The sequence below is a fragment of the Schistocerca nitens genome, chromosome 1 (assembly GCF_023898315.1).
Source record: "Schistocerca nitens isolate TAMUIC-IGC-003100 chromosome 1, iqSchNite1.1, whole genome shotgun sequence".
Taxonomy (NCBI): domain Eukaryota; kingdom Metazoa; phylum Arthropoda; class Insecta; order Orthoptera; family Acrididae; genus Schistocerca; species Schistocerca nitens.
In genome coordinates this window covers 7,830,162-7,854,861 of record NC_064614.1, presented here as the reverse complement: position 1 = coordinate 7,854,861, position 24,700 = coordinate 7,830,162, and the positions used below count along the sequence as shown (strand labels likewise).

General features: G+C 45.8%; 1 protein-coding gene across 1 annotated transcript in view; it reads left to right on the top strand.

The window, feature by feature from the left end:
- Positions 1-23,654, top strand: part of LOC126240250 (proline-rich protein 36-like) — a 42,354-nt gene extending 18,700 nt beyond the window's left edge. The window contains exons 2-3 of the mRNA XM_049947911.1: positions 1,321-2,302; positions 23,629-23,654. Of these exons, the coding sequence (XP_049803868.1) occupies positions 1,321-2,302; positions 23,629-23,654 (1,008 nt within the window). The remainder of the gene's footprint in view (positions 1-1,320; positions 2,303-23,628) is intronic.
- Positions 23,655-24,700: the final 1,046 nt, after the last annotated feature.

Sequence of the window (24,700 nt, the reverse complement as noted above, 5' to 3'; positions counted from 1 at the left end):
TATTAACATCGGTAGAACATTACGTAGGAAATCAGCATACATTGCACCGTTTAGATTGCCATCGATAAAATTGGGACCAATTATCCTTCCTCCCATAATGTCACACCATACATTAACCCGCCAAGGTCGCTGATGTTCCACTTGTCGCAGCCATCATGGATTTTCAGTTGCCCAATAGTGCATATTATGCCGGTTTATGTAACCGCTGTTGGTGAATGACGCTTCGTCGCTAAATAGAACGCGTGCAAAAAAATCTGTCATCGTCCCGTAATTTCTCTTGTGCTCAGTGGCAGAATTGTACACGACGTTCAGAGTCGCCATGCGACTCCTGGTGCATAGAAATATAGTACGGGTGCAACCGATGTTGATGTAGCATTCTCCTCAACACCGAAGTTTTTGAGATTCCCGATTCTCGCGCAATTTGTGTGCTACTGATGTGCGGATTAGCCGCGACAGGAGCTATAACACCTACTTGGGCATCATCATTTGTTGCAGGTCGTGGTTGACGTTTCACATGTGGCTGAACACTTCCTGTTTCCTTAAAAAAGTAACTGTCCTGCGAACGGTCTGGACACTTGGATGAAGTCGTCCAGGATACCGAGCAGCATACATAGCACACGCCCGTTGGGCATTTTGATCACAATAGCCATACATCGACACGATATCGACCTTTTCCACAATTGTTAAATGGTCCATTTTAACACGGGTAATGTATCACGAAACAAATACCGTCCGCACTGGCGGAATGTTACGTGATACCACGTACTTATACGTTTGTGACTATTACTGCGCCATCTATCACAAAGCGGAAAAAGTGGTCCAACTAAAACATTCATATTTCTTTACTTACTACACGAATATCTAGTTAAAATATGGGGGTTCCTATTTTTTAAGAAAACGCAGTTGATATCCGTTTGAACTATGGCAGCGCCATCTAGCGGGTCAACCATAGCGCCATCTGGTTTCCCCCTTCAAGCTAAACGAGTTTCGTTCTTTGTAGTTTCTTCGTTTCAATGCTTATTTCGAGAGATATTTGGCCCGGTCACTATCAATGGACCACCCTGTATATGACCAGTTGATTACACATTTCCCAATTACTTATTTTTGCTAACTTGCTATTACTTAGGAAAAGGATGAAGTGCGTGCGTGTGTGTGTGTGTGTGTGTGTGTGTGTGTGTGTGTGTGTGTGTGCCAGTAACCCAAACAGGGTACGACTACACAAATCACCGGGTCACGCGCCTCGTCGTCTGAGTGCCAGCCAGCGCAGGGCCGACTGCCAGCAGAGCTTCTCCTGGCTGCTGCCCCTTTGCGCCCCTGCAGCGTCGCGGCTGCAGCCCAGACCAGCCCAGGCCAGGCCAGTGCCCACGCCGTGTGCTGGTCCCCCCGCCCTCCCTCGTCTTACAGCAGAGCTGCTCCTGGCTGCTGCCCCTTTGCGCCCCTGCAGCGTCGCGGCTGCAGCCCAGACCAGCCCAGGCCAGGCCAGTGCCCACGCCGTGTGCTGGTCCCCCCGCCCTCCCTCGTCTTACAGCAGAGCTGCTCCTGGCTGCTGCCCCTTTGCGCCCCTGCAGCGTCGCGGCTGCAGCCCAGACCAGCCCAGGCCAGGCCAGTGCCCGCGCCGTCTGCTGGTCCCCCCGCCCTCCCTCGTCTTACAGCAGAGCTGCTCCTGGCTGCTGCCCTGCCCCTTTGCGCCCCTGCAGCGTCGCGGCTGCAGCCCAGACCAGCCCAGTGCCCGCGCCGTCTGCTGGTCCCCCCGCCCTCCCTCGTCTTACAGCAGAGCTGCTCCTGGCTGCTGCCCTGCCCCTTTGCGCCCCTGCAGCGTCGCGGCTGCAGCCCAGACCAGCCCAGGCCAGGCCAGTGCCCGCGCCGTCTGCTGGTCCCCCCGCCCTCCCTCGTCTTACAGCAGAGCTGCTCCTGGCTGCTGCCCCTTTGCGCCCCTGCAGCGTCGCGGCTGCAGCCCAGACCAGCCCAGGCCAGGCCAGTGCCCGCGCCGTCTGCTGGTCCCCCCGCCCTCCCTCGTCTTACAGCAGAGGTGCTCCTGGCTGCTGCCCCTTTGCGCCCCTGCAGCGTCGCGGCTGCAGCCCAGACCAGCCCAGGCCAGGCCAGCGCCCGCGCCGTGTGCTGGTCCCCCCGCCCTCCCTCGTCTTTAAACGCTGGCGCAGCACCAGTAAGTCTGCCAGCGCACGGGCTGCACTGGTGATGAATATTTCATGGCCACACGGCGACACGCGCTCCCCTGCCAGCCGAAGCTGCACCCCCACCACACTACTGTGCGGATCACCAGGGCTGCCCACTGCCCTGCAAGGTACGTCTTGTCGCCCTCTTCATCGCGTATATCAACGATTCTACCATCCAAAAACAAACTGCGACTATTGTGTCCAAACCTTACCACAATGGCAGTGATAAGTGGCGCTTGGAGTTCCTTTCTGCCTACTCTCATGTCTTCAGTCAACTAGCAACACTGATCACCCAGAACATGAAGACCACTGACCTACTATCGGTATAAACCCGTCCAGGAGACAGCAACTTCACCTGGCGATGAATGACTGCTAGTCAAAAGCATACACGGTGCATGTAGTATCAGTGAGAATGGGTAAGGTGGGCGATCTACGTGAGTTTGACAGAGGGCAGATTGTGATGGCCCGGAAGCTAGGTACGGAGATTTCTGAAACTGCATGATTTGTGGAGTATTCTGTTGAGTGTCTTCAACACGTAACGAAACCAAGACTGCGGTGCCCAGAGGCTCCGCAAGAGCATTTCGAAAATTGCAAGACTTGTCGGGTGTTCGTTAAGTGTTCTGTTGAGTGTCTTCAACACGTGGTGAAACCAAGGTGAAACTACATCCACAGGTCATGGGGATGTCGGACTTCGCAAGCTGGGCAGACTGGTAAAACAGGACAGGTGGCGAACTGTGGCTGAACTAATACACTTTAATGCTGGGCAGAGCACAAGTCTGTCTGAACACACGGTGTAACAACACTCCTGATGATTGACCTCCAAAGCAGACAACCCACGCATGTATCAATGTTAACACCACGACATCGGCAACTACGACTGACATCGGCACGCGACCATCGGCAGAGGACGTTAGCGCAGTGGCACGTCATTGAATGTCCTGATGAATCGTCGTATTAGTTGTGATCTTTTAAAGTAATCTGTAAACAAGCGGTTCTTAGAAAAATAAAGTTGTGTGTTTGATTGTGCAACTCACAGTAACTACACTCCTGGAAATGGAAAAAAGAACACATTGACACCGGTGTGTCAGACCCACCATACTTGCTCCGGACACTGCGACAGGGCTGTGCAAGCAATGATCACACGCACGGCACAGCGGACACACCAGGAACCGCGGTGTTGGCCGTCGAATGGCGCTAGCTTCGCAGCATTTGTGCACCGCCGCCGTCAGTGTCAGCCAGTTTGCCGTGGCATACGGAGCTCCATCGCAGTCTTTAACACTGGTAGCATGCCGCGACAGCGTGGACGTGAACCGTATGTGCAGTTGACGGACTTTGAGCGAGGGCGTATAGTGGGCATGCGGGAGGCCGGGTGGACGTACCGCCGAATTGCTCAACACGTGGGGCGTGAGGTCTGCACAGTACATCGATGTTGTCGCCAGTGGTCGGCGGAAGGTGCACGTGCCCGTCGACCTGGGACCGGACCGCAGCGACGCACGGATGCACGCCAAGACCGTAGGATCCTACGCAGTGCCGTAGGGGACCGCACCGCCACTTCCCAGCAAATTAGGGACACTGTTGCTCCTGGGGTATCGGCGAGGACCATTCGCAACCGTCTCCATGAAGCTGGGCTACGGTCCCGCACACCGTTAGGCCGTCTTCCGCTCACGCCCCAACATCGTGCAGCCCGCCTCCAGTGGTGTCGCGACAGGCGTGAATGGAGGGACGAATGGAGACGTGTCGTCTTCAGCGATGAGAGTCGCTTCTGCCTGGGTGCCAATGATGGTCGTATGCGTGTTTGGCGCCGTGCAGGTGAGCGCCACAATCAGGACTGCATACGACCGAGGAACACAGGGCCAACACCCGGCATCATGGTGTGGGGAGCGATCTCCTACACTGGCCGTACACCACTGGTGATCGTCGAGGGGACACTGAATAGTGCACGGTACATCCAAACCGTCATCGAACCCATCGTTCTACCATTCCTAGACCGGCAAGGGAACTTGCTGTTCCAACAGGACAATGCACGTCCGCATGTATCCCGTGCCACCCAACGTGCTCTAGAAGGTGTAAGTCAACTACCCTGGCCAGCAAGATCTCCGGATCTGTCCCCCACTGAGCATGTTTGGGACTGGATGAAGCGTCGTCTCACGCGGTCTGCACGTCCAGCACGAACGCTGGTCCAACTGAGGCGCCAGGTGGAAATGGCATGGCAAGCCGTTCCACAGGACTACATCCAGCATCTCTACGATCGTCTCCATGGGAGAATAGCAGCCTGCATTGCTGCGAAAGGTGGATATACACTGTACTAGTGCCGACATTGTGCATGCTCTGTTGCCTGTGTCTATGTGCCTGTGGTTCTGTCAGTGTGATCATGTGATGTATCTGACCCCAGGAATGTGTCAATAAAGTTTCCCCTTCCTGGGACAATGAATTCACGGTGTTCTTATTTCAATTTCCAGGAGTGTATTTACGGCCCCATCCACAATCATAGCCTTATCCTGTGCGCTCTCTGAGGCCAATAGGATAGCGTGAATCTGTCGTCTCCCAGGGGAACAGCTTCTTGACACCCATACTGTGGGACGAACACAAGCTGGCGGCGGCTCCATTATTGAGCATCGATGAGTTCAGTGGAGCTCTAGCAAGGCACCATGACAGCCAAAGAGTATCGTACAGTGGTTGCAGACCACGTACACCCCTTCATGATGATCATGTTTCCCAACGGCAATGCCATTTTTCAACAACATAACGCGGCATATCACAAGGCCAAGAATGCGATGGAATGGTTCGAGGAAAACAGTGGTGAGTTGGTGTTGTCGCTCCATAACTCTCCACATCTAAGCCCTATCGAACACATCTGGCATGTGATTGAACATGACATCAGAGTTCATTGCCCCCTCCCCGGAATTAAAGTGAATCAGGTGGTTTGTGCGTGCAGATGCCTTTCCAGTTCCGTTCAGCGACCTACCAAGGCATCATTGCTTCCACGCCACGAGCCGTCGCCACTGAAATCCATGCCAAAGGTTGACATACTGGCTGTTAGGTGGGTGGTCATAATGTTGTGACTGGTCAGTGTGGTTACTGTACACTGCTCTGCAAAACTTACGGAGGAGACAGATAGAGAAAGCTAGATAAAGAACAATAACATATTAACTACTGTATAGACATGAAAGAAAGTCTGGGAACATGTCACCAGAGGTCTCACAGTGGTACACACAAAGCTGGACATCATGAGTCCAGAATGAAAGAAGAACCAAATGATGTTGGTCCGCAACAGGGGGTTGTTGAAGGAACGTTAAAGACAGTGTGTATCTATCAGTGATCAGTTACGGTGTACTGTGATGATGTTCTTCATTACGACATCGCCCTGAAACAACATTTTGTTGTATTCACAAGGGGTAGAATCATCGGGGAACTAGAGGAAGGACGAAGTGTGACAATCTTAGCACACGAGTTCGGTATTGCTCGTAGCATTGTTTTCGTGCATCGGGAGCGTTCCGAACCACAGTAACTACTGCCCAAAGAAGAGATGGTGGAAATGCAGCCTGGAACATGCCAAATACGATCATTTTAACTGATAGGTTTGATGTGGCCATTGCTCTCCTGTGCCAGGCTTTTCGTCTCAGAGTAGCACCTGCAACATACGCCCTCAATTAATTGCTCGATGTATCCTAGTCTCCATCTACATTTTTTTTACGTTCTAGAGCTTCTTCTACTACCATGGAAGATATTCCGTGGTATCCCTTCTTCTTGTCAACGTTTTCCATATATTCCTTTTCTTGCCAGTTCTCTGACGAACACCCTCATTTCTTACCCTATCAGTTCACCTAATTTTCAACATTCTTCTGTTACTGTTTTCCCATAGTCCACATCTCACTGCCATAAAATTCTGTGCTTCAACATTCAGTTCAGGAACACAAATTTTCAATAAATCGCCAGTAACCTTTAAAAACTTGATTTCATATTAATCACAGTTTAAACAGTGTTCGAAAGACTTTTTGATAGACAACTCTGTCTACTCTATAGATGAGTATTCAAACAGGGACTGTTAGACCAGTTTAAATAAACATGTCTGTTAGATTTGATAGCACTTAGTCACAGCAGTCAAAATCAGGTATTTTGTATATGATAAATTTATTAAAAGCGCATAATTATTTTTCATTGTGACAGGGTATTAATTCTGTAAACATTAGCCTGACAACTGATCAGGGCAGTGAGTATTAGATTCGGATGTTTTATGTTTTTCCTTCCAGATTTTCTGTCTTGTTTCACACCTTCGAGAATCATCTCATTTTTGGGTATATGGAACGAAAACTGAATCTAATCTAATCTAAATAAACTTGGTAGTAGGAAAGAGAGAGGAGAAAACTAATTGAGTTCCGCGATTAATTACGAATGGGAACAGGCTGAGAGATACAGGTTACATTATGGCCAGGCAGGGATTCCAAAATTAGATATTTGATTGTAAGGCGTACCCAGGAGCATATATAGATTCAGAACACAGTTGAGTAATGATGAAGAGTGGATTGAAGCTTAAGAGACTAGCAAGGAAGAATCAGTTCTTAAGGGGCTCCGGAACGCCCTATACTTGCAATGTTAAAATAACGCTTATAAATTACATCTTTCCTCACAAAGTATTTGAGGTAGGAAGTTGAACTTTTTACAGATTATTTATTGGAATATGGGCTACAACTTAACACAGGGATTTTACAAAATTTTAGTTCAGTTATTAAAGATGATTTTTTTTTTCAATTGTAATGAAAATTCACAACATTTTTTTGCAATTTTTTATTTATATATTCAAAAATATACAGCTTTTTGGAAAAAGGCTGTGTTAAATTATGCAGAAGGTACTGTGTAACATTTACTGAAAGTTTGAAACAAATATGTTTGGAAGATCCATAGAAAACATGTAATTAGTATGAGAAAATAAAAGTTTTGGGAATCGAGCGACAAAGATTGGATTAACATTTTAGTGCATTCCAGGTCCATAGGATGGATTATCTTCATCCTCTGCAAACTCCTCCTCCAGCTTCCTCTTGTTCCTCCTCCTGTTTACTCTTGCTTGTATTTCTACACTCTTTACAGCCCTGTCTGCAGCCCGAAGGCGTTCCTTGTCTAAAGCAAGCATCGCTCGTACCATGTTAGAACCTATCTTCATTCCCATATTTCTAAATACCTTGCACTTTACAATGTTGCCATCATTGAAAGTCGCAACAGCATCATACACACCAAAGCGAAGTGTTTCTATTCCAACAAATACGGTCTTGGGGATTCTCGACCATATAACACTATTTACACTTCCATTGGGGTTTTGAGTTTTTCCGTCAATACACTTTTTCAACAGTTCAGGTGCTGCTAAGTCTCTGAAAATAGGTTTTATCACCTCCATTATTGCATAATATTGCATAATAACACCATTTGACAGCAGTTTAACAGCGCCACAGTGGGTCACGCCCATGTAGAACACATTTCAAAAAAAATTTAAAAATAGATGTAGTCTTCGGAATTGAATAAATTATATATCTATTAAAAGGTAATAGTCTGCAGATTTAGAAAACGCAAAAAAAATAAAAATTGAACTTTTCATGATTTTGAGCCTTTCCGGAGCCCCTTAACGAAGTGAGACAAGGACGTACTGAAAATTGAAGAGATACGCTTGAAGTTCTCTGAGGCTGCAGATACCACGATAATGAGTAGTTCAGTAGACAGTTCAGTTGAAGAGGGACGGACATCTCTAAAAAGGTAATCACAGAAGTTGGAGAGACATATGCATGTACGTGGAAGAATACTGCTAAGAAACGATGCGTAACAGAAGAAATATTTCCGTTGGTCGACAAAAGAAGGAAGTACAAAAATGTTCATAGAAATTCAGTAATACATAAATGTAAATCACTTAGAAATGAAATAAATAGGAAATGCAGGGAAGAGAAGGCGAAACGACTACATGAAGAATGTGAAGAAATAGAAGAAATGATTGTCGAAACGACTGACTCGACGTATAGAAAAGTCAAAACAGTCCTTTGTGTAATTAAAAGCAAGGGCGGTAAAATTAAGTGTACAATGGAAATTCCACTGTTAAATGCAGAGGAGAGAGTGGGTATGTGGAAGGATGACACTGAGGGCCACTTTGAGGGTGAGGACTGATGACGTGACAGAATAAGAAATTGGAGGTGACAGGGAACAAATAGGGGAGCCAGTATTAGAATCAGAATTTAGAAGATCTGTGGAACCCTTAAAATCAAGAAACGCAGAAGGCATGGGTAATAATCCACCGGAGTTTCTAAAATCATTGGGGTAAGTGGTAAGAAACGATTATTCACTTTTGTGTGTAGAATGTACGGGACTAGCGATATACTATCAGACTTCCGTAAAAAAGTCATTCACACAGTTATAATATACAGAAAAGTGGAGAAGATAATTAAGTATCTTTTAGATGACGATCAGTCTGTCTTTAAGAAATGTAAAGGCACCAGCGACGCAGTTCTGAACTAGCGGTTGATAATGGTAGCATGATACGGTTCTAGAATTTGTCTACCTGGAAAAAGCGCTCGAAAATGTAAAAACGGTTCAAGATGCTAGAAATTCTAAGATAAATAGAGGTAAGTTATAAGGAAAGATAGGCAATATGCCTATACGTACAAAAAAAAAAAAGAGGGAACAGTAGGAGTAGGAGAGCAAAAACTAAGTGTACGGATTGAAAAGGGTGTAAGACAGAGAAGTATTCTCCCGTCCCTGATGTTCAGTCTATGTGTCGAAGAACCAATGACGGAAATGAAAGAAGGGCTCAAGAGTGGGATTAAAAATCAAGGTGAAAGTATATCAATGTTAACATTCGCTGATGTCATTGCTATTCTCAGTGAAAGTGAAGAAGACCTGTTGAATGGAATGGACGTTCTAATGAGCACACAAAATGGATCTTAAATGCTGCGACATCGATTTGTATACCTGAACTATTGTTGTCAGTTTTGGCTTGCTGTCGATTCTGTTGAGAACAGCCGTATGACTGGACCGGGCGTACTGATCTCGTAATTTTTGAACACGATACACTCACCACTCAACCTTGTATTGTATTGTATTGTATTGTATTGTATGTTAACCGGGGACCTAGAAACCACGGAGAGGTTCCGTCCCCGCTGCAGCCGCAGTGGTCCACAACCCCACGACGACTACCGCAGTCCACTTCACCCCTCCGCCGCCCCGCACCGAACCACTTATTGTGTGGTTCGGCCCCCCAGAGAACGTCTCACATCAGACGAGTGTAACCTCTATGTTTGCGTGGTAGAGTAATGGTGGTGTACGCGTACGTGGAGAACTTGTTTGTGCAGCAATCTCCGACATAGTGTAGCTGAGGCGGAATAAGGGGAACCAGCCCGCATTCGCCGAGGCAGGTGGAAAACCGGCTAAAAACCATCCACAAACTGGCCGTCTCACCGGACCTGGACACAAGTCCGGCGGGTTGATTCGTGCCGGGACCATGCGCTCCTTCCCAATCCGAAACAACTCAACGTTAATGTGATATTCCTCATGTTCGTCTTATCAGGCATGCAACTGCCCATGACTTTGTTTTTATAAATGACAATTGGCGAGAAGTCATATTTTATTCTTGTATCGTACGTTTAATAGAACAGAGTAACATTAAGTGAATGCCATTGTTATCTGTACTGATAACTTTAAATTAAAAATGTTCGATTCATGTGTAATAGTTGCTTGAGATGTAAATGTCAGAGTTGGCACACAAGCGTCATCTAGGTAACAAGTGACGCAACTTCGTGTGTACGTGGCGCTCGCATCTGCCAAGCAGCGTGATGAGGAATTACTACTATGGTCCTAGTTCCATACAATCCTCCACATCCGCCACATACATAAGGGTAACCATCTCTGTAATAGCATTCCATGTCCATGGCCTTGTTTTCCTAAATTTGCTAAAGGACTGTTTAATTAAGACAGCATCATTACCCGTTAACATGTGACTTATCAAATGTTTAATGAGATGAGAAAACCAGCTGTGACATATAAGTGTGATGATACACACACACACACACACACACACACACACACACACACATACATACATATGGGATCATCATACACAGTCTGCTTTCAAGTCCAGCGACTAAACTGTTTTAACTCCTGATCCTTCAGTCTAAATTATCTGAACATCGGCCAGTTACGCGAATGTAACTAAAATACAGGTCTGATTTAATGGAACATTACTGAAAGCGATAAAATGTGTAGTCTTCTTTGGAACAATTGATTGTAGGCAACAACAGAGGGTTTAAATTGAATTAACTAACGATTTACTCACTCATTAAAATGATAACGGCTATTAAAAATATACGTTTAAGCATGAAATAAATTAACAATAATAATAAATTGGAGTTAAGCTTATGTATTTGAGTATTCATATACAGCTGATAACAGATTCCCCAAATAGTTATTAAACAGCACTGGCTCGCAAAAAGCACTCCTATTCCATTACACTATTCGCAAAATAATCGCCAGTTCACAAACAAATAAAGTTCAGTGTAGCGGTCGGCAAATCGAAAAATACATAATCATGAGTAGAATCCAACTGGCTAATCAGTAATAATTACAAAAATGTATCTGAGATAATTCAGAGTTCAATGCTGCCCATCACCTAACACTCCAGAAAACCTAGAGCTGGTTCACAGATTCTCAGTCCCATTCAGAACGAAATTCTGCATTAAATAAGACCTTAATATCACTTATATTTTACAGTGAGATACAAAAAGTCATGGAATACCTCCTAATATGTCGGAAGGAGTATATAGAGGGTTTATACAAGGGCGATGTACTTGAGGACAATATTATGGAAATGGAAGAGGATTTAGATGAAGATGAAATGGGAGATAAGATACTGCGTGAAGAGTTTGACAGAGCACTGAAAGACCTGAGTCGAAACAAGGCCCCGGGAGTAGACAACATTCCATTAGAACTACTGATGGCCCTGGGAGAGCCAGTCATGACAAAACCCTACCATCTGGTGAGTAAGATGTATGAGACAGGCGAAATATCCACAGACTTCAAGAACAATATAATAATTCCAATCCCAAAGAAAGCAGGTGTTGACAGATGTGAAAATTACCGAACTATCAGTTTAATAAGTCACAGCTGCAAAATACTAGCGCGAATTCTTTACAGACGAATGGAAAAACTGGTAGAAGCGGACCTCGGGGAAGATCAGTTTGGATTCCGTAGAAATGTTGGAACACGTGAGGCAATACTAACCTTACGACTTATCTTAGAAGAAAGATTAAGAAAAGGCAAACCTACGTTTCTAGCATTTGTAGACTTAGAGAAAGCTTTTGACAACGTTAACTGGAATACTCTCTTTCAAATTCTGAAGGTGGCAGGGGTAAAATACAGGGAGCGAAAGGCTATTTACAATTTGTACAGAAACCAGATGGCAGTTATAAGAGTCGAGGGGCATGAAAGGGAAGCAGTGGTTGGGAAAGGAGTGAGACAGGGTTGTAGCCTCTCCCCGATGTTATTCAATCTGTGTATTGAGCAAGCAGTAAAGGAAACAAAAGAAAATTTCGGAGTAGGTATTAAAATTCATGGAGAAGAAGTAAAAACTTTGAGGTTCGCCGATGACATTGTAATTCTGTCAGAGACAGCAAAGGACTTGGAAGAGCAGTTGAACGGAATGGACAGTGTCTTGAAAGGAGGATATAAGATGAACATCAACAAAAGCAAAACGAGGATAATGGAATGTAGTCAAATTAAATCAGGTGATGCTGAGGGGATTAGATTAGGAAATGAGACACTTAAAGTAGTAAAGGAGTTTTGCTATTTGGGGAGCAAAATAACTGATGATGGTCGAAGTAGAGAGGATATAAAATGTAGACTGGCAATGGCAAGGAAAGCGTTTCTGAAGAAGAGAAATTTGTTAACATCGAGTATAGATTTAAGTATCAGGAAGTCGTTTCTGAAAGTATTTGTATGGAGTGTAGCCATGTATGGAAGTGAAACATGGACGATAACCAGTTTGGACAAGAAGAGAATAGAAGCTTTCGAAATGTTGTGCTACAGAAGAATGCTGAAGATAAGATGGGTAGATCACGTAACTAATGAGGAGGTATTGAATAGGATTGGGGAGAAGAGAAGTTTGTGGCACAACTTGAGTAGAAGAAGGGATCGGTTGGTAGGACATGTTTTGAGGCATCAAGGGATCACAAATTTAGCATTGGAGGGCAGCGTGGAGGGTAAAAATCGTAGAGGGAGACCAAGAGATCAATACACTAAGCAGATTCAGAAGGATGTAGGTTGCAGTAGGTACTGGGAGATGAAGAGGCTTGCACGGGGTAGAGTGGCGTGGAGAGCTGCATCAAACCAGTCTCAGGACTGAAGACCACAACAACAACAACAACAATATGTCGGACCTCCTTTTACCCAGCGTAGTGCAACAACTCGTCTTGAGATGGACTCAACAAGTCTCTGGAAGTCCTCTGCAGAAATACTGAGCCATGCTGCCTCTATAACCGTCCATAATAGCGAAAGTGTTGCCGATGCCGAAATTTGTGCACGATCTGACTTCTCGATTGTGTCCCATAAATGTTCGATGGTATTCATGGAGGGCGATCTGGCTGGCCATATCATTTGCTCGAATTGTCCAGAATGTTCTTTCAAACAACTGCAAACAATTGTGACCCAATGACATGGAGCATCGTTGTTTGGGAACATGAAGTCTACGAATGGCTGCAAATGATCTTCATGTAGCCAGACATAACCATTTCTTGTAAATGATCGGTTCAAGTTGCCGGCAGAGGACCCAGTCGATTCCATGCAACATAACCCACACCATTATAGAAATATCACCAGCCTGCACAGTGCATTGTCACAACTTAGGTCCGTGGCTTCGTGGTGTCTGCGCCACACTCGATCCCTAACATCAACTCTTACCAAGCGAAATCAGGACTTGTCTAACGACGCCACAGATCAAGCAGTATGGTGACGAGCCCAGGAGAGGTGCTGCAGGTGATATTGAGGCACTCACATCGGCAGTAGCACCCAGTACACAAGACATAAAAGGGCAGTGCATTGGCGGTGCTGTCTTTTCTACTCAGGTGATTCACGTGAAAAGTTTTCCAATGTGATTATGGCCACACGACGAGAATCAACAGACTTTGAATACGGAATGGTACTTGGAGCTTGACACATGGAACTTTCCTTTTAGAGAATCGTTAGGGAATTCTGAGCCGTGTTGTGGCTCGCGTTGCTGCCGTTGGTAGGTTGGCATCATGTTGCTCGTTTCTTTCTTGTGTTCACTGTCAGCACTACATTTGCTAGCGCTGTCTGTCTGTGAGTGGTTATCCATATCTACTACCATGACACTGTCTTTGAAAGGACGTCAAGTGTTTTCTGGGTTGGAGTGGATCGGGGAGTTCAGTTGGGACGGAGTAGCAATGAGGTCTGGCAGTGCGAGGACATGGCAGGACTGCTGGTGGCACGCAGGCACTGCTGGATCAAGGGGCTGTAGTTGCGAGGGCCACAACCTCGTGCTCCACCAGACCCACGACGTTTGACTTGAGTGAACATTAATCCGGTAGTGAAATCTCGGTTGGGGATTTCTCCTGGCCCTTGTCTTTGGCCTTGGTAAAGAAACTGTCGGCCGATTTTATTTTGGGATGTGATTTTATCAGTAAATCTGGTCTTGTCTTGGATTATTCCGGGTACACCTTCTTCTTTAAGTTCGGTTCCGCTCAGAAGTTTGGGTCCTGTGAGTGCGCTAAGCGTCAGGTGCATCAAAATGCCGGCATGCTGGCTGTTGATACTAAGTTTAATGCGTTTGATCTCGCCCGTCTGTCTTGACAGCAGGCCTCTGAACTAAGGGATTTGTTGCAGAGGTTCCCCGAGCTTCTCTGTGATAGAATGGGGGTTACTAATTTTCTTGACTACCATATTCGTCTATCTGACCATATTCCCGTCAGGCAGTCCCCATATCGTCTCTCACCGCCTAAAATGAAGATACTAAGAGTAAAGATCTCTAAAGTGTTCGGGCAAGGTGTTATTAGGCCTTCTATATCTGCCTTTGCTTCTCCAGTATTCCTTGTCCCTAAGGATCAGGGGCGGGATTTTCGGCCTGTTGTTGACTACCGGCGCCTGAACACCAACATTGTCCTTGTATCAGTTTCTTTACCTGATCTTCATAACTCTTTTACTTGGCTTGCCGGCGCTAATTGGTTCACTGTGCTCGATCTGAATTAAGCCTATTATCAGATTCCCTTAGCTGAAGACTGTAAACTCGTTACAGCATTTTGTACCGATTGCAATCTGTTTGAGTTTAACATGGTTCCCTTTGGTTTGGCTACTGGCGCAGCGGTTCTTGCTCGTTTGCTGGATCATATTCTTGGGGACTTGAAATTATACTGTATTTATAATTACTTGGACGACTTGGTGATTTATAGCTGTTCGTTTCAGGATCATTTGGAACATATCGAGCAAGTTTTTGCTAGGTTGAAGGGAGCTGGTTTGACTGTTAAACACAGTAAAGTGACATTAGCAAGGCAGCAGGTATCCTTCTTAGGTCACCTAGTATCAGGCGAGAGCATTCGCATTGACCAGGAGCGGACTAAGGCATTGAGAGCTCTCCCGCCGCCGGCTGATAAACGCGGTTTTCCAGGTTCATAGGCGTGGCGAATTGTTTTAGGTGTTTCGTCCCTAATTTTGCTCATTTGGCGGCCACTTTGGACGAACTGCGTCGCAAAGGGGTGTGTTTTGAATGGGGAACTGCACAAGAGGCCGCGTTTGAGCACATTAAGGCAGCTATAGCGAACCCTTCGGTTCTCGGAGTGCCTGATTTTAGTAAAAAATTTATTGTACAAACCGACGCATCTAATGCGGGAATTTCGGCCGTCCTCCTACAGGAGTTCGCTTTTATCTCGAGCTTAGAGTATTTCAGCTGGAAACCGACAATCAAGCATTAAGCTGGGTGCTAGACAGGCCGCGTAAAACTGGCCATATCGCCAGGTGGGCTGTACGCATTTCAGCGTTTCAATTCGAGGTTAAACATATTAAGGGGATTGAGAACGTCCTCATTCGTATGTTCACTGAACATCCATCTAGCGAGCGCGCTCAAGGAACGAAGGAAGGCAATCTTAGTTGTGTCGTGTTAGGCGGTATTCCTCATTTGTTTAGTGACGTTGTCGACCATTAGGATCAGGACCCGACTTGGGGATCGGTTAAGGAACGGCTGAAGGCGGGGGAACCTTAGGATGGATACGTCATCAGGAAAGGCATTTTTGTAAAAGCTTGGGACGTTCCAAGGAGTTGAAGATCAGCCTACCAGCCACCCTGGTACGCCCCGTTTCCCATTACTTTCACAACTCGTTGATTGTCGGGCATTTAGGAACCTATAAGACCTTGCAGAAAATTAAGAAGGATTTGACTTGGCCGTCTATGGACCGAGATGTTAGAGAAATAGTTTCTCGGTGTGTTGTGTTGTGTTGTTATTGGCCTGATTTAGAGGTTACCTTGCTTCTTCCGAGTCGTAACGTGACTGCTGCTCCTACCATTGCGTATTTAAGTAACGTATTTAGGGTTTTGGACCCCCTAAGCAAATCGTTAGTGATAATGCGCCAGCCTTTCTTTCGGCTCCTTTCAAGGCTTTCTGTTTTCAAAGCGGTGTGAAGCACGTGACTACCACTCCGTATTACCCACAGGGCTCTTTCGCGGAGAGGGTCGATCGTAATCTCAAATCTGCACTGATTACCTTCCATCAGAAGACGCCCAGTAAGTGGAATACTGGTCTCTCTTCGCTTAGTTTTGCCTTCAATACCGTCAGCCATGAGGCTTTGAAGGCTACTCCGGTTTTCTTGAATTTTACTTATGCTGTTAATTCCCCACTTTCGAACTTATGGGGAATTCAAGATCTAATTCCTGCGGATATTACCCCTCAGGTCGTCAGAGAAAACTGGAATCGTGACAGGCGCAATATTCTCAGGGCACACAAGAAACAAGCTGACTGTTACACCCGTAATCGACGAGTCTTTAGGAGTAAACCTGGAGACCAGGTGTATGTCCGTAATTATCCCAGGAGGGAGGGGCGTGTTGGAAACCTTCCCCTTTTCCTAAGGGCCCTGCACTATTATGCGTATTTTAGGCCCAGTTAATCTTCTGGTTAAGGATAACCGCACTGCTAAACAATACCGGGTCCATCTTAATCAAATTAAGTTTGGTTAGGCCACTTGTTGTGTTCCCCCTGGCTTGGTGTTTGAGGGGGGGGGGGGGGGGAGGTTGAGCTATGTTGTGGCTAGTGTTGTTGCCACTGGTAACAGGGACAGTGGCGTCTCGCTGCCTTCTTGTGTTTACTGGCGTCACTACATTTGCTAGTGTTGTCTGTCCACGAGTGGCAGCAGCAGCGGTTATCGATATCTAGTATAGTGGTAGTATCTTTGGAAGGACATCAAGTGTTTTCCGATCGAAGTGTGTCGGGGAGTTCGGTTGGGACGGAGCAGCAGAGAGGTCCGGCAGCATGCGGACATGCCGGGACGGCTGGCGGCACACAGCCAGTGCCGCATCGAGGGGCTGTAGCTGCGAGGGCCACAACCTCGTTCTGCACCGGACCCAGGACGTTTGAGTTGAGTAAACAGTAACCCAGTGGTGAAACCTCCACTATTTTGAGATCACACTGTTTGTTCGCGCATTGCTGCTCACAGGGTTGCTGAGACGGAGAGCAACGAGTGGAGTGTTTGGAGTTGGCGAAATTAATTAGCCGTCCTCCACCTTTTATTATTAATCATTGACTCCTTTTGTTTATTGATGAAGTTCAACCAGCGGTATTTTTCTGCCTAGTGGCCGCTAACGCCCGAGTTACCTGCTCTGGAGGTTAATGTATTTTCGCAGCAGTGAACCTTTCCTCGCCTTGCCGCTGCTATCTGGTAAGGCACGTAGTTCGACAGCTTCCTTGTTTGCGGTTCTTTCTTTTGGACTACTTGTGTCGTAGTGGTTCCCTTTTGCTTCTGGATGTTCTAAACACCGGATTTTGAAGACGCAGTGCTGTCCGCCGGTTCCGCCTTGCCTGGGTTATTCCATCGTTGTATTGGTTATCAGACGTCAGGTAGATTTTGCAAGTGTGTTGGCCTGCATTTAAACTGTCACTAGTTTGAGTTCTCATCCGGTTAAGTGAATACAACTCTTGGCTGCCTGTCTCGTCGTTTACGAAGTTGAGCGACCTTTCCCAGATTGATCCTTGGAGCACTGTCTCAGCCCACTTCTCTCTTGATTTGGTCAGATTGTGATGACTGTTTTTTTTTAAAAAATATATTTTAATTTTGAATTATTACTATTGGGGCCTTCAGCTGACAAATAATTTGAATTTCTTGTCAATAAGGCCTTCAGCCATGAATGCCATTTGTCTTAAGAATTTTTAATTAGATACTGTCTGTTAATAGTGAAAATTTGATAATTGTCATTTTTTATAATATTTTAGTATCTGTTGGAAAAGTGTAACTCATTCTTAAGAATTTGCTATCTAGGTCTTCAGCCGTCACATGTTTTTTTTTTTTTTTTTAGTTACTACTATTGGGGCCTTCAGCAGACAAATAATTAGAATTTCTGGTCAATAAGGCCTTCAGCCGTGAGCGCAACTTGCTGAAGAATTTCTTATTTGACATTGTGTCTTAACAGTCAATTTGATAATCGTTCTTTATTGTCAACCTTATTTGCAATTGTTTCCAAATAAAGTGTGCGTGATTTTTTTTTAAAAAAAAGAAACTGAGTAACCAACGGTAAGTGAGTACGGCCGCATCCACACCGAATCCTGCCTTTCCCTAAGTCCCATGTCTCAACTTCAGTATTCCGACATGCACAGCGTCAGAAGTGTGCCGAGAATACCAGATTTCAGACACTGCCTCTCACCATGCACAACACAATAGCCGACGACCTTCACTTAACGATCGAGACAGTAGTGTTGGTGCTAACAGACAAGCAACACTGCGTGATACAACCGCAGAAATCAATGTGGGACGTACCACGAATGTAAGCGTCAGGACAACGAGGGAAAATCTGCCGTTAAGAGGCTATGGCGCCAGATGACCGACCAGAGGGCCTCTGCTAAGACCACATCGTCTACAGCGCGTCTCCTTGCCTGGTGACCGTATCAGTTGGACCCTAGACCATTGGAAAACATTGGCATGGTTAGATGAACCCACATTTCAGTTGATAAGAGCTGATGGTAGGTTCGAGTGTACGAGGGCAGTTCAATAAGTAATGCAACACATTTTTTTCTCGGCCAATTTTGGTTGAAAAAACCGGAAATTTCTTGTGGAATATTTTCAAACATTCCCGCTTCGTCTCGTATAGTTTCATTGACTTCCGACAGGTGGCAGCGCTGTACGGAGCTGTTAAAATGGCGTCTGTAACGGATGTGCGTTGCAAACAACGGGCAGTGATCGAGTTTCTTTTGGCGGAAAACCAGGGCATCTCAGATATTCATAGGCGCTTGCAGAATGTCTACGGTGATCTGGCAGTGGACAAAAGCACGGTGAGTCGTTGGGCAAAGCGTGTGTCATCATCGCCGCAAGGTCAAGCAAGACTGTCTGATCTCCCGCGTGCGGGCCGGCCGTGCACAGCTGTGACTCCTGCAATGGCGGAGCGTGCGAACACACTCGTTCGAGATGATCGACGGATCACCATCAAACAACTCAGTGCTCAACTTCACATCTCTCTTGGTAGTGCTGTCACAATTGTTCACCAGTTGGGATATTCAAAGGTTTGTTCCCGCTGGGTCCCTCGTTGTCTAACCGAACACCATAAAGAGCAAAGGAGAACCATCTGTGCGGAATTGCTTGCTCGTCATGTGGCTGAGGGTGACAATTTCTTGTCAAAGATTGTTACAGGCGATGAAACATGGGTTCATCACTTCGAACCTGAAACAAAACGGCAATCAATGGAGTGGCGCCACACCCACTCCCCTACCAAGAAAAAGTTTAAAGCCATACCCTCAGCCGGTAAAGTCATGGTCTTCTGGGACGCTGAAGGGGTTATTCTGTTCGATGTCCTTCCCCATGGTCAAACGATCAACTCTGAAGTGTATTGTGCTACTCTTCAGAAATTGAAGAAACGACTTCAGCGTGTTCGTAGCCACAAAAATCAGAACGAACTTCTCGTTCTTCATGACAACGCAAGACCTCACACAAGTCTTCGCACCCGAGAGGAGCTCACAAAACTTCAGTGGACTGTTCTTCCTCATGCACCCTACAGCCCCGATCTCGCACCGTCGGATTTCCATATGTTTGGCCCAATGAAGGACGCAATCCGTGGGACGCACTACGCGGATGATGAAGAAGTTATTGATGCAGTACGACGTTGGCTCCGACATCGACCAGTGGAATGATACCGTGCAGGCATACATGCCCTCATTTCAAGGTGGCGTAAGGCCGTAGCATTGAATGGAGATTACGTTGAAAAATAGTGTTGTGTAGCTAAAAGATTGGGGAATAACCTGGTGTATTTCAATGCTGAATAAAACAACCCCTGTTTCAGAAAAAAAATGTGTTGCATTACTTATTGAACTGCCCTCGTAGTTCAGACTCCAAGAAAGCCATGGATCCAACTTGTCTACAAGGCGTCGTGCACCTCCATGAAATGGACGGAGTCAAAAATGGTTCAAATGGCTGTGAGCACTATGGGACTCAACTGCTGTGGTCATAAGTCCCCTAGATCTTAGAACTACGTAAACCTAACTAACCTAAGGACAGCACACAACACCCAGCCATCACGAGGCAGAGAAAATCCCTGACCCCGCCGGGAATCGAACACGGGAACCCGGGCGTGGGAAGCGAGAACGCTACCGCACGACCACGAGATGCGGGCTGGACGGAGTCCTCTGGTCCAACTGAACCGATCATTTACTGGAAATGGTTATGTTTGGCTATCTGGAGACCATTTTAAACCATTTATGTGTTTCATTTTCCCAAACAACGATGCGCCCTGTCACCAGGCCACAACTGTACGCGATTGGTTAGAAGAACGTTCTGGACAGTTCAAGCAAATGATTCGGCCACCAGATCGCACGACACGAATCCCTTCGAACGTTTATGGGACATAATCGAGCCGTCAGTTAATGCCCAAACTCTGCACCAGCAACACTTTCGCAATTGTGGTCGGCGATAGAGGCAAAATGGCTTATTATTTCTACAGGGGACTTCCAATGCTTTGTTAAGTCCACACAACTTCGAACTGCTGCGCTACGCCAACCAAGTCAGACACGATATTAGAAGGCATCCCTCGAAATTTGTCATCTCATTTTAGTATATTACAGGCGTGACTATCTTAATTGAGTGGTGCCATTTCTCCTATATCGGGGTCAACGATGCACTGATGAAGATTCGCGGGCGAATTATAAGGGGCACTTTGCTTAAGACCTGTGGTGGCTGCACTTCAGTTCGGTCTCAGCAAGTGGCTATAAGTGTACTGTTCAAACTGTGCCACGCCTTTGTTAGTCCAAGTTTGGTTCAATTTATCGCTCGCTCTGGCTTCTTCTTACCTTCTATTTTTTTCTCTGTCACTAGCATGTTCTTGCAATGTTTCGCCTTAATTTTGTACTCACCCATTGACAAAGTGACAACGTATTGACAAGACGTTTGCTTGTATTTCTTTTATTATTTAGATCTGACTGCAGTATATTTCTGGTTTCCTTTATTACTGATGAATTTTTGCTTGCTTTTGCTGCCTGTTTAGTTGTGATAAAGTTTGTGGAACCGGTATACATGATGATTCAACTGCCCATACCGATATTGTTTCATGCATCCCTCAATGTTATATCTAGTCTTGTAAAACCTCGCAAAAGTTCATATTGCCTCGCTCGCTACGCGCAAACTATTAGTCCTACAGCAAAATGAACATGACCTGTTTGTGGGAAATTTGATGTAGTTAAATCTTGTGCTGTGATATATTTCCGATAGAGGCCGCGGTTTTCGAGTTACTCAAGAAAAATGTACAAAACTGCCAATCAAACGCAGCTCTGATTTCCAGTATGCTGCTCGTGGCATTTCCTCCTACCACTGTAAAAAAATTTCCGATTGCATCAACTATTTCCGCGACCAGCGTAGTCGAATATTTCGTTAACATTATTATTTTAAAAGTGCCCGTGAGGGTAATGAAAGAAAAACAAGTTTCGTAAACATTACACTAAAACTAATTACGTTGGTAATTTGATCGAAATTTAACACTTAGAAGCACAGAAGTTTCGTAGGCAGAAGGCTTGAGGAATACAACGATGTATACTGTTATACTCTTATACTTTTAAAACTCACAAAATTGTTACAGTTTGTAAGTGCTCGTGTAAGCCGGTGGTGTATTAAGGCCAGTGATGAAGAGGAGAAAAGGTCGAATGTAGGAAATAATTCGTGCAGTAGCAAATTTTTCACGTTGGTAGGAGGGAGTGCCATAACATACTGGAAATAGTGACCGCTGGAAACTGAATGTGGGAGTGGGGATGCGTTTGAAGGTCACTTTTATACCTTTTCCTTCAATAACTCGAAAACTACGGCCTCCAGCGAAAACGTGTCCCATTACAAAATTTAACTACTTTAAATTTACTAGAAAAAGTTCCCGTTCATTTTTCCTGTAGCACTAAGAATTTGTACGTAACGAGCGAGAGAATATGAAAATGTCGTGCGTAGTTTCTGAAGGCTAGAGTTAACATTGCTGGTTGCTTAAAACGGCATCGGTAGGGGCAGTAGAAATACCCTATACAAGAGGGATAGACTTATATTTCTAGTAATCGCCTTCATAAATAAAGCTGTAATATTAATTTTTCATTTCTTTGTAGCTACATGCCTGCATATTGAAATCGCAGCGCCACAGTAGTATAGAACGGGGCGAAATGATCGAAAACAAAGTTGTGCGTCCCGTTTATAAAATTAAACATCGTGCGGTAATTCGTTTTCTTCCTTTGAAGGAGAAGAAGTAGTTGTGCGCGTCCACAAGGCACCGTCATATGACACAGTGGTCAGGTGGTGCAGACACGTCCCGTGTGTAGTGGCAGGCAATCTCTGTGTGAATCGCAAGAGACATGGAGGCCCTTGTGCTCCAAGACCGGCGCATCGCAGTCGCGGCGATAGTCGAAGAGTGGAAATCAGCCATGGATCACTTTCTTAAACATCTCGAACGACATTCTGAGCATGACAAACGCCGCCCTGGCTGGGTTCCGCTACTTGTCACACCCGTTCAAAAAGCCCACCAATTAGAGCCTTCAGTGGAAATGTTGTAGCTGTGTCAGACCGATCCGGATGGTGTCTTTAGCGGGTAATGAAATGCAATGTAGTGTGGCTAGGGCCTCCCGTAAGTGAGACCGGTCGCCTGGCGCAAGTCTTCATAGTCGACGCCATTTGGGCAACTTCTGCGTCGACGGGGATCAGATGATGAAGACAACACAACACTCAGTCCCCGAGAGGAGAAAATCTCCGACCCAGCCGGTAATCTAACCGGGCCCCTTTGCATTGCATTCGGTCCCACTGACCACACAGCTATCGAGGTGGACTAGCGGGGAATTACCGTGGACGATTGCCACGTGCAACACTGTGAACCCGACTCAAACGAGCAAAGCAAGTAGTGGGGACGTGTGGATTCACCACCGACGAAGAAGTCGAAGACCCAGTCATCGTGGGGCAAAGTGATGCTGCGTGCGCTTTAGGAAAACCATAGTGTCACACTAACAGCTTCTGCTAGTGAGGACAGACCGAAATCAAATGCTCTACGGGAGGCTATGAAGACAGCGTCGCAGACACTTGTCCAAAGCGATGTGCTTGCTCCACGACAATGCCCCAGGCCATTATTCGAAGTACACAATCACATGTATTGCGTCCCTTGGAAAATAAAATTTGTAGCTTTGTGAATAAAGTTTTGTGTTTGAATCTTCTGTTTTCACTTAATTACGTCAAAACATTCTTCATTTTCTGGATGATCCTCATATATTTCACTGATGTCAAAAAAGGAGCACAATTGATCTGGGAACGAGAATTAGCAGCCCAAAGATTATAAATATGGTACGTGCAACAAGCCTGGGTGATGACTACAAAGGAAGAAAGCCGGTTACTGAGATGACAAAGGAAGATTTTGAGACAATAAGAGAGGAAGAAATCTAGGTAATAAGTACAAAAGCAGAGTTACAAACGCTTATTGGACAGATGAATATTATGATGAAAATCAAGCAAAAAAGAATAAGATGGACTGGTGACGCACAAAGTACGCCAAAAACTTGGAGTGATAACGAAGCGTTTATAGGAAAGCCTGTGGGGATAAGGACAAGAAGACCAGCAAAAGGTCGCTTGATGGCATGGAGGAATACCTAAAAGCAATACGAGTCAGGTATTGGATTGGAATGGACAGAGACGAATAGAGGCAGGTAAAAAAGGAGGCCAAGGTCCTGTAAGCACTTTAGCACCGGTCAGTAATTAATTAAGCAATAATCAACCATTTTGCGTTACAGGTAGTAAGTATGGCTACGTGGGATAGAATGCGTAAATGATTACAAAAGCGAACAGTGGAGGAGGTTTGAAACATTTTAGGGACTTGTGCATGCAGACTGGCGCTACGCTCTTCATACCATACAGGACCAAGCACATCAGCAAATTCTATGTCACAGAAAGAGATAACAGCTGACAAGGAAGGGAAGAACAGTGCTGCGAAAAATGAAGGATTGATCAAATCAGTTACAAAAAGAAGAAAATAATTTCTTCCCTCTTCCAACGCTTTTCCGGTGTCGATTGCAGGTAGCATTCGTAGTTCTTATCTGCCTGCGAATTACAAGCCAGTGGTTCGTGAGTGCAGACCTGGCTCCCAATGCGCCCCATATGTGTTCCGTCGAATTCATATGAAGAGAAACAGGTGGCCAAGACATCAACTTGAGCTCGCTGTAGAACGATTCCAGCCTCGTGACGCGGACAGTTGCAGTGTTGAATGATCCCATCGTTATCGGGGAAAACATCATGTATGGATGCATGCAGATGGTCCGCAACAATATTCACGTAGTCACGTAGTCCACAGCTGCCATGAAGCTTTTGGTTACTACCACAGGTCCCATGGAATCCTAGGTGAGTAACCCCATAGTATAATATTGACCCACTGGTCTGCATCGGTAAGCCGGCCAGGGTGGCCGAGCGGTTCTAGGCGCTACGGTCTGGAACCGCGCAACCACTACGGTCGCAGGTTCGAATCCTGCCTCGGGTATGGCTGTGTGTGATGTCCTTAGGTTAGTTAGGTTTAAGTAGTTCTAAGTTCAAGGGGACTGATGACCTCAGAAGTCCCATAGTGCTCAGAGCCATTTGAACCGTTTTTTGCATCCGTAACGCGCTGCAAGTTTCGAGGAGCCGTCACGTGGATGATGGCGTGTCCAGAGAAGAACATCAACCGGGTACATCCAGAAACGTGGTTCATACCTATAGTAGACACGTTTCAATCGATCCTTGGTCCTATCTTGGCAATCCCGTGACAAGTGCAACCGCAACTAACGATATCGTTCGGTCAACAAGAGAACAGGTAGGGTTTCTCAATTGCGGATC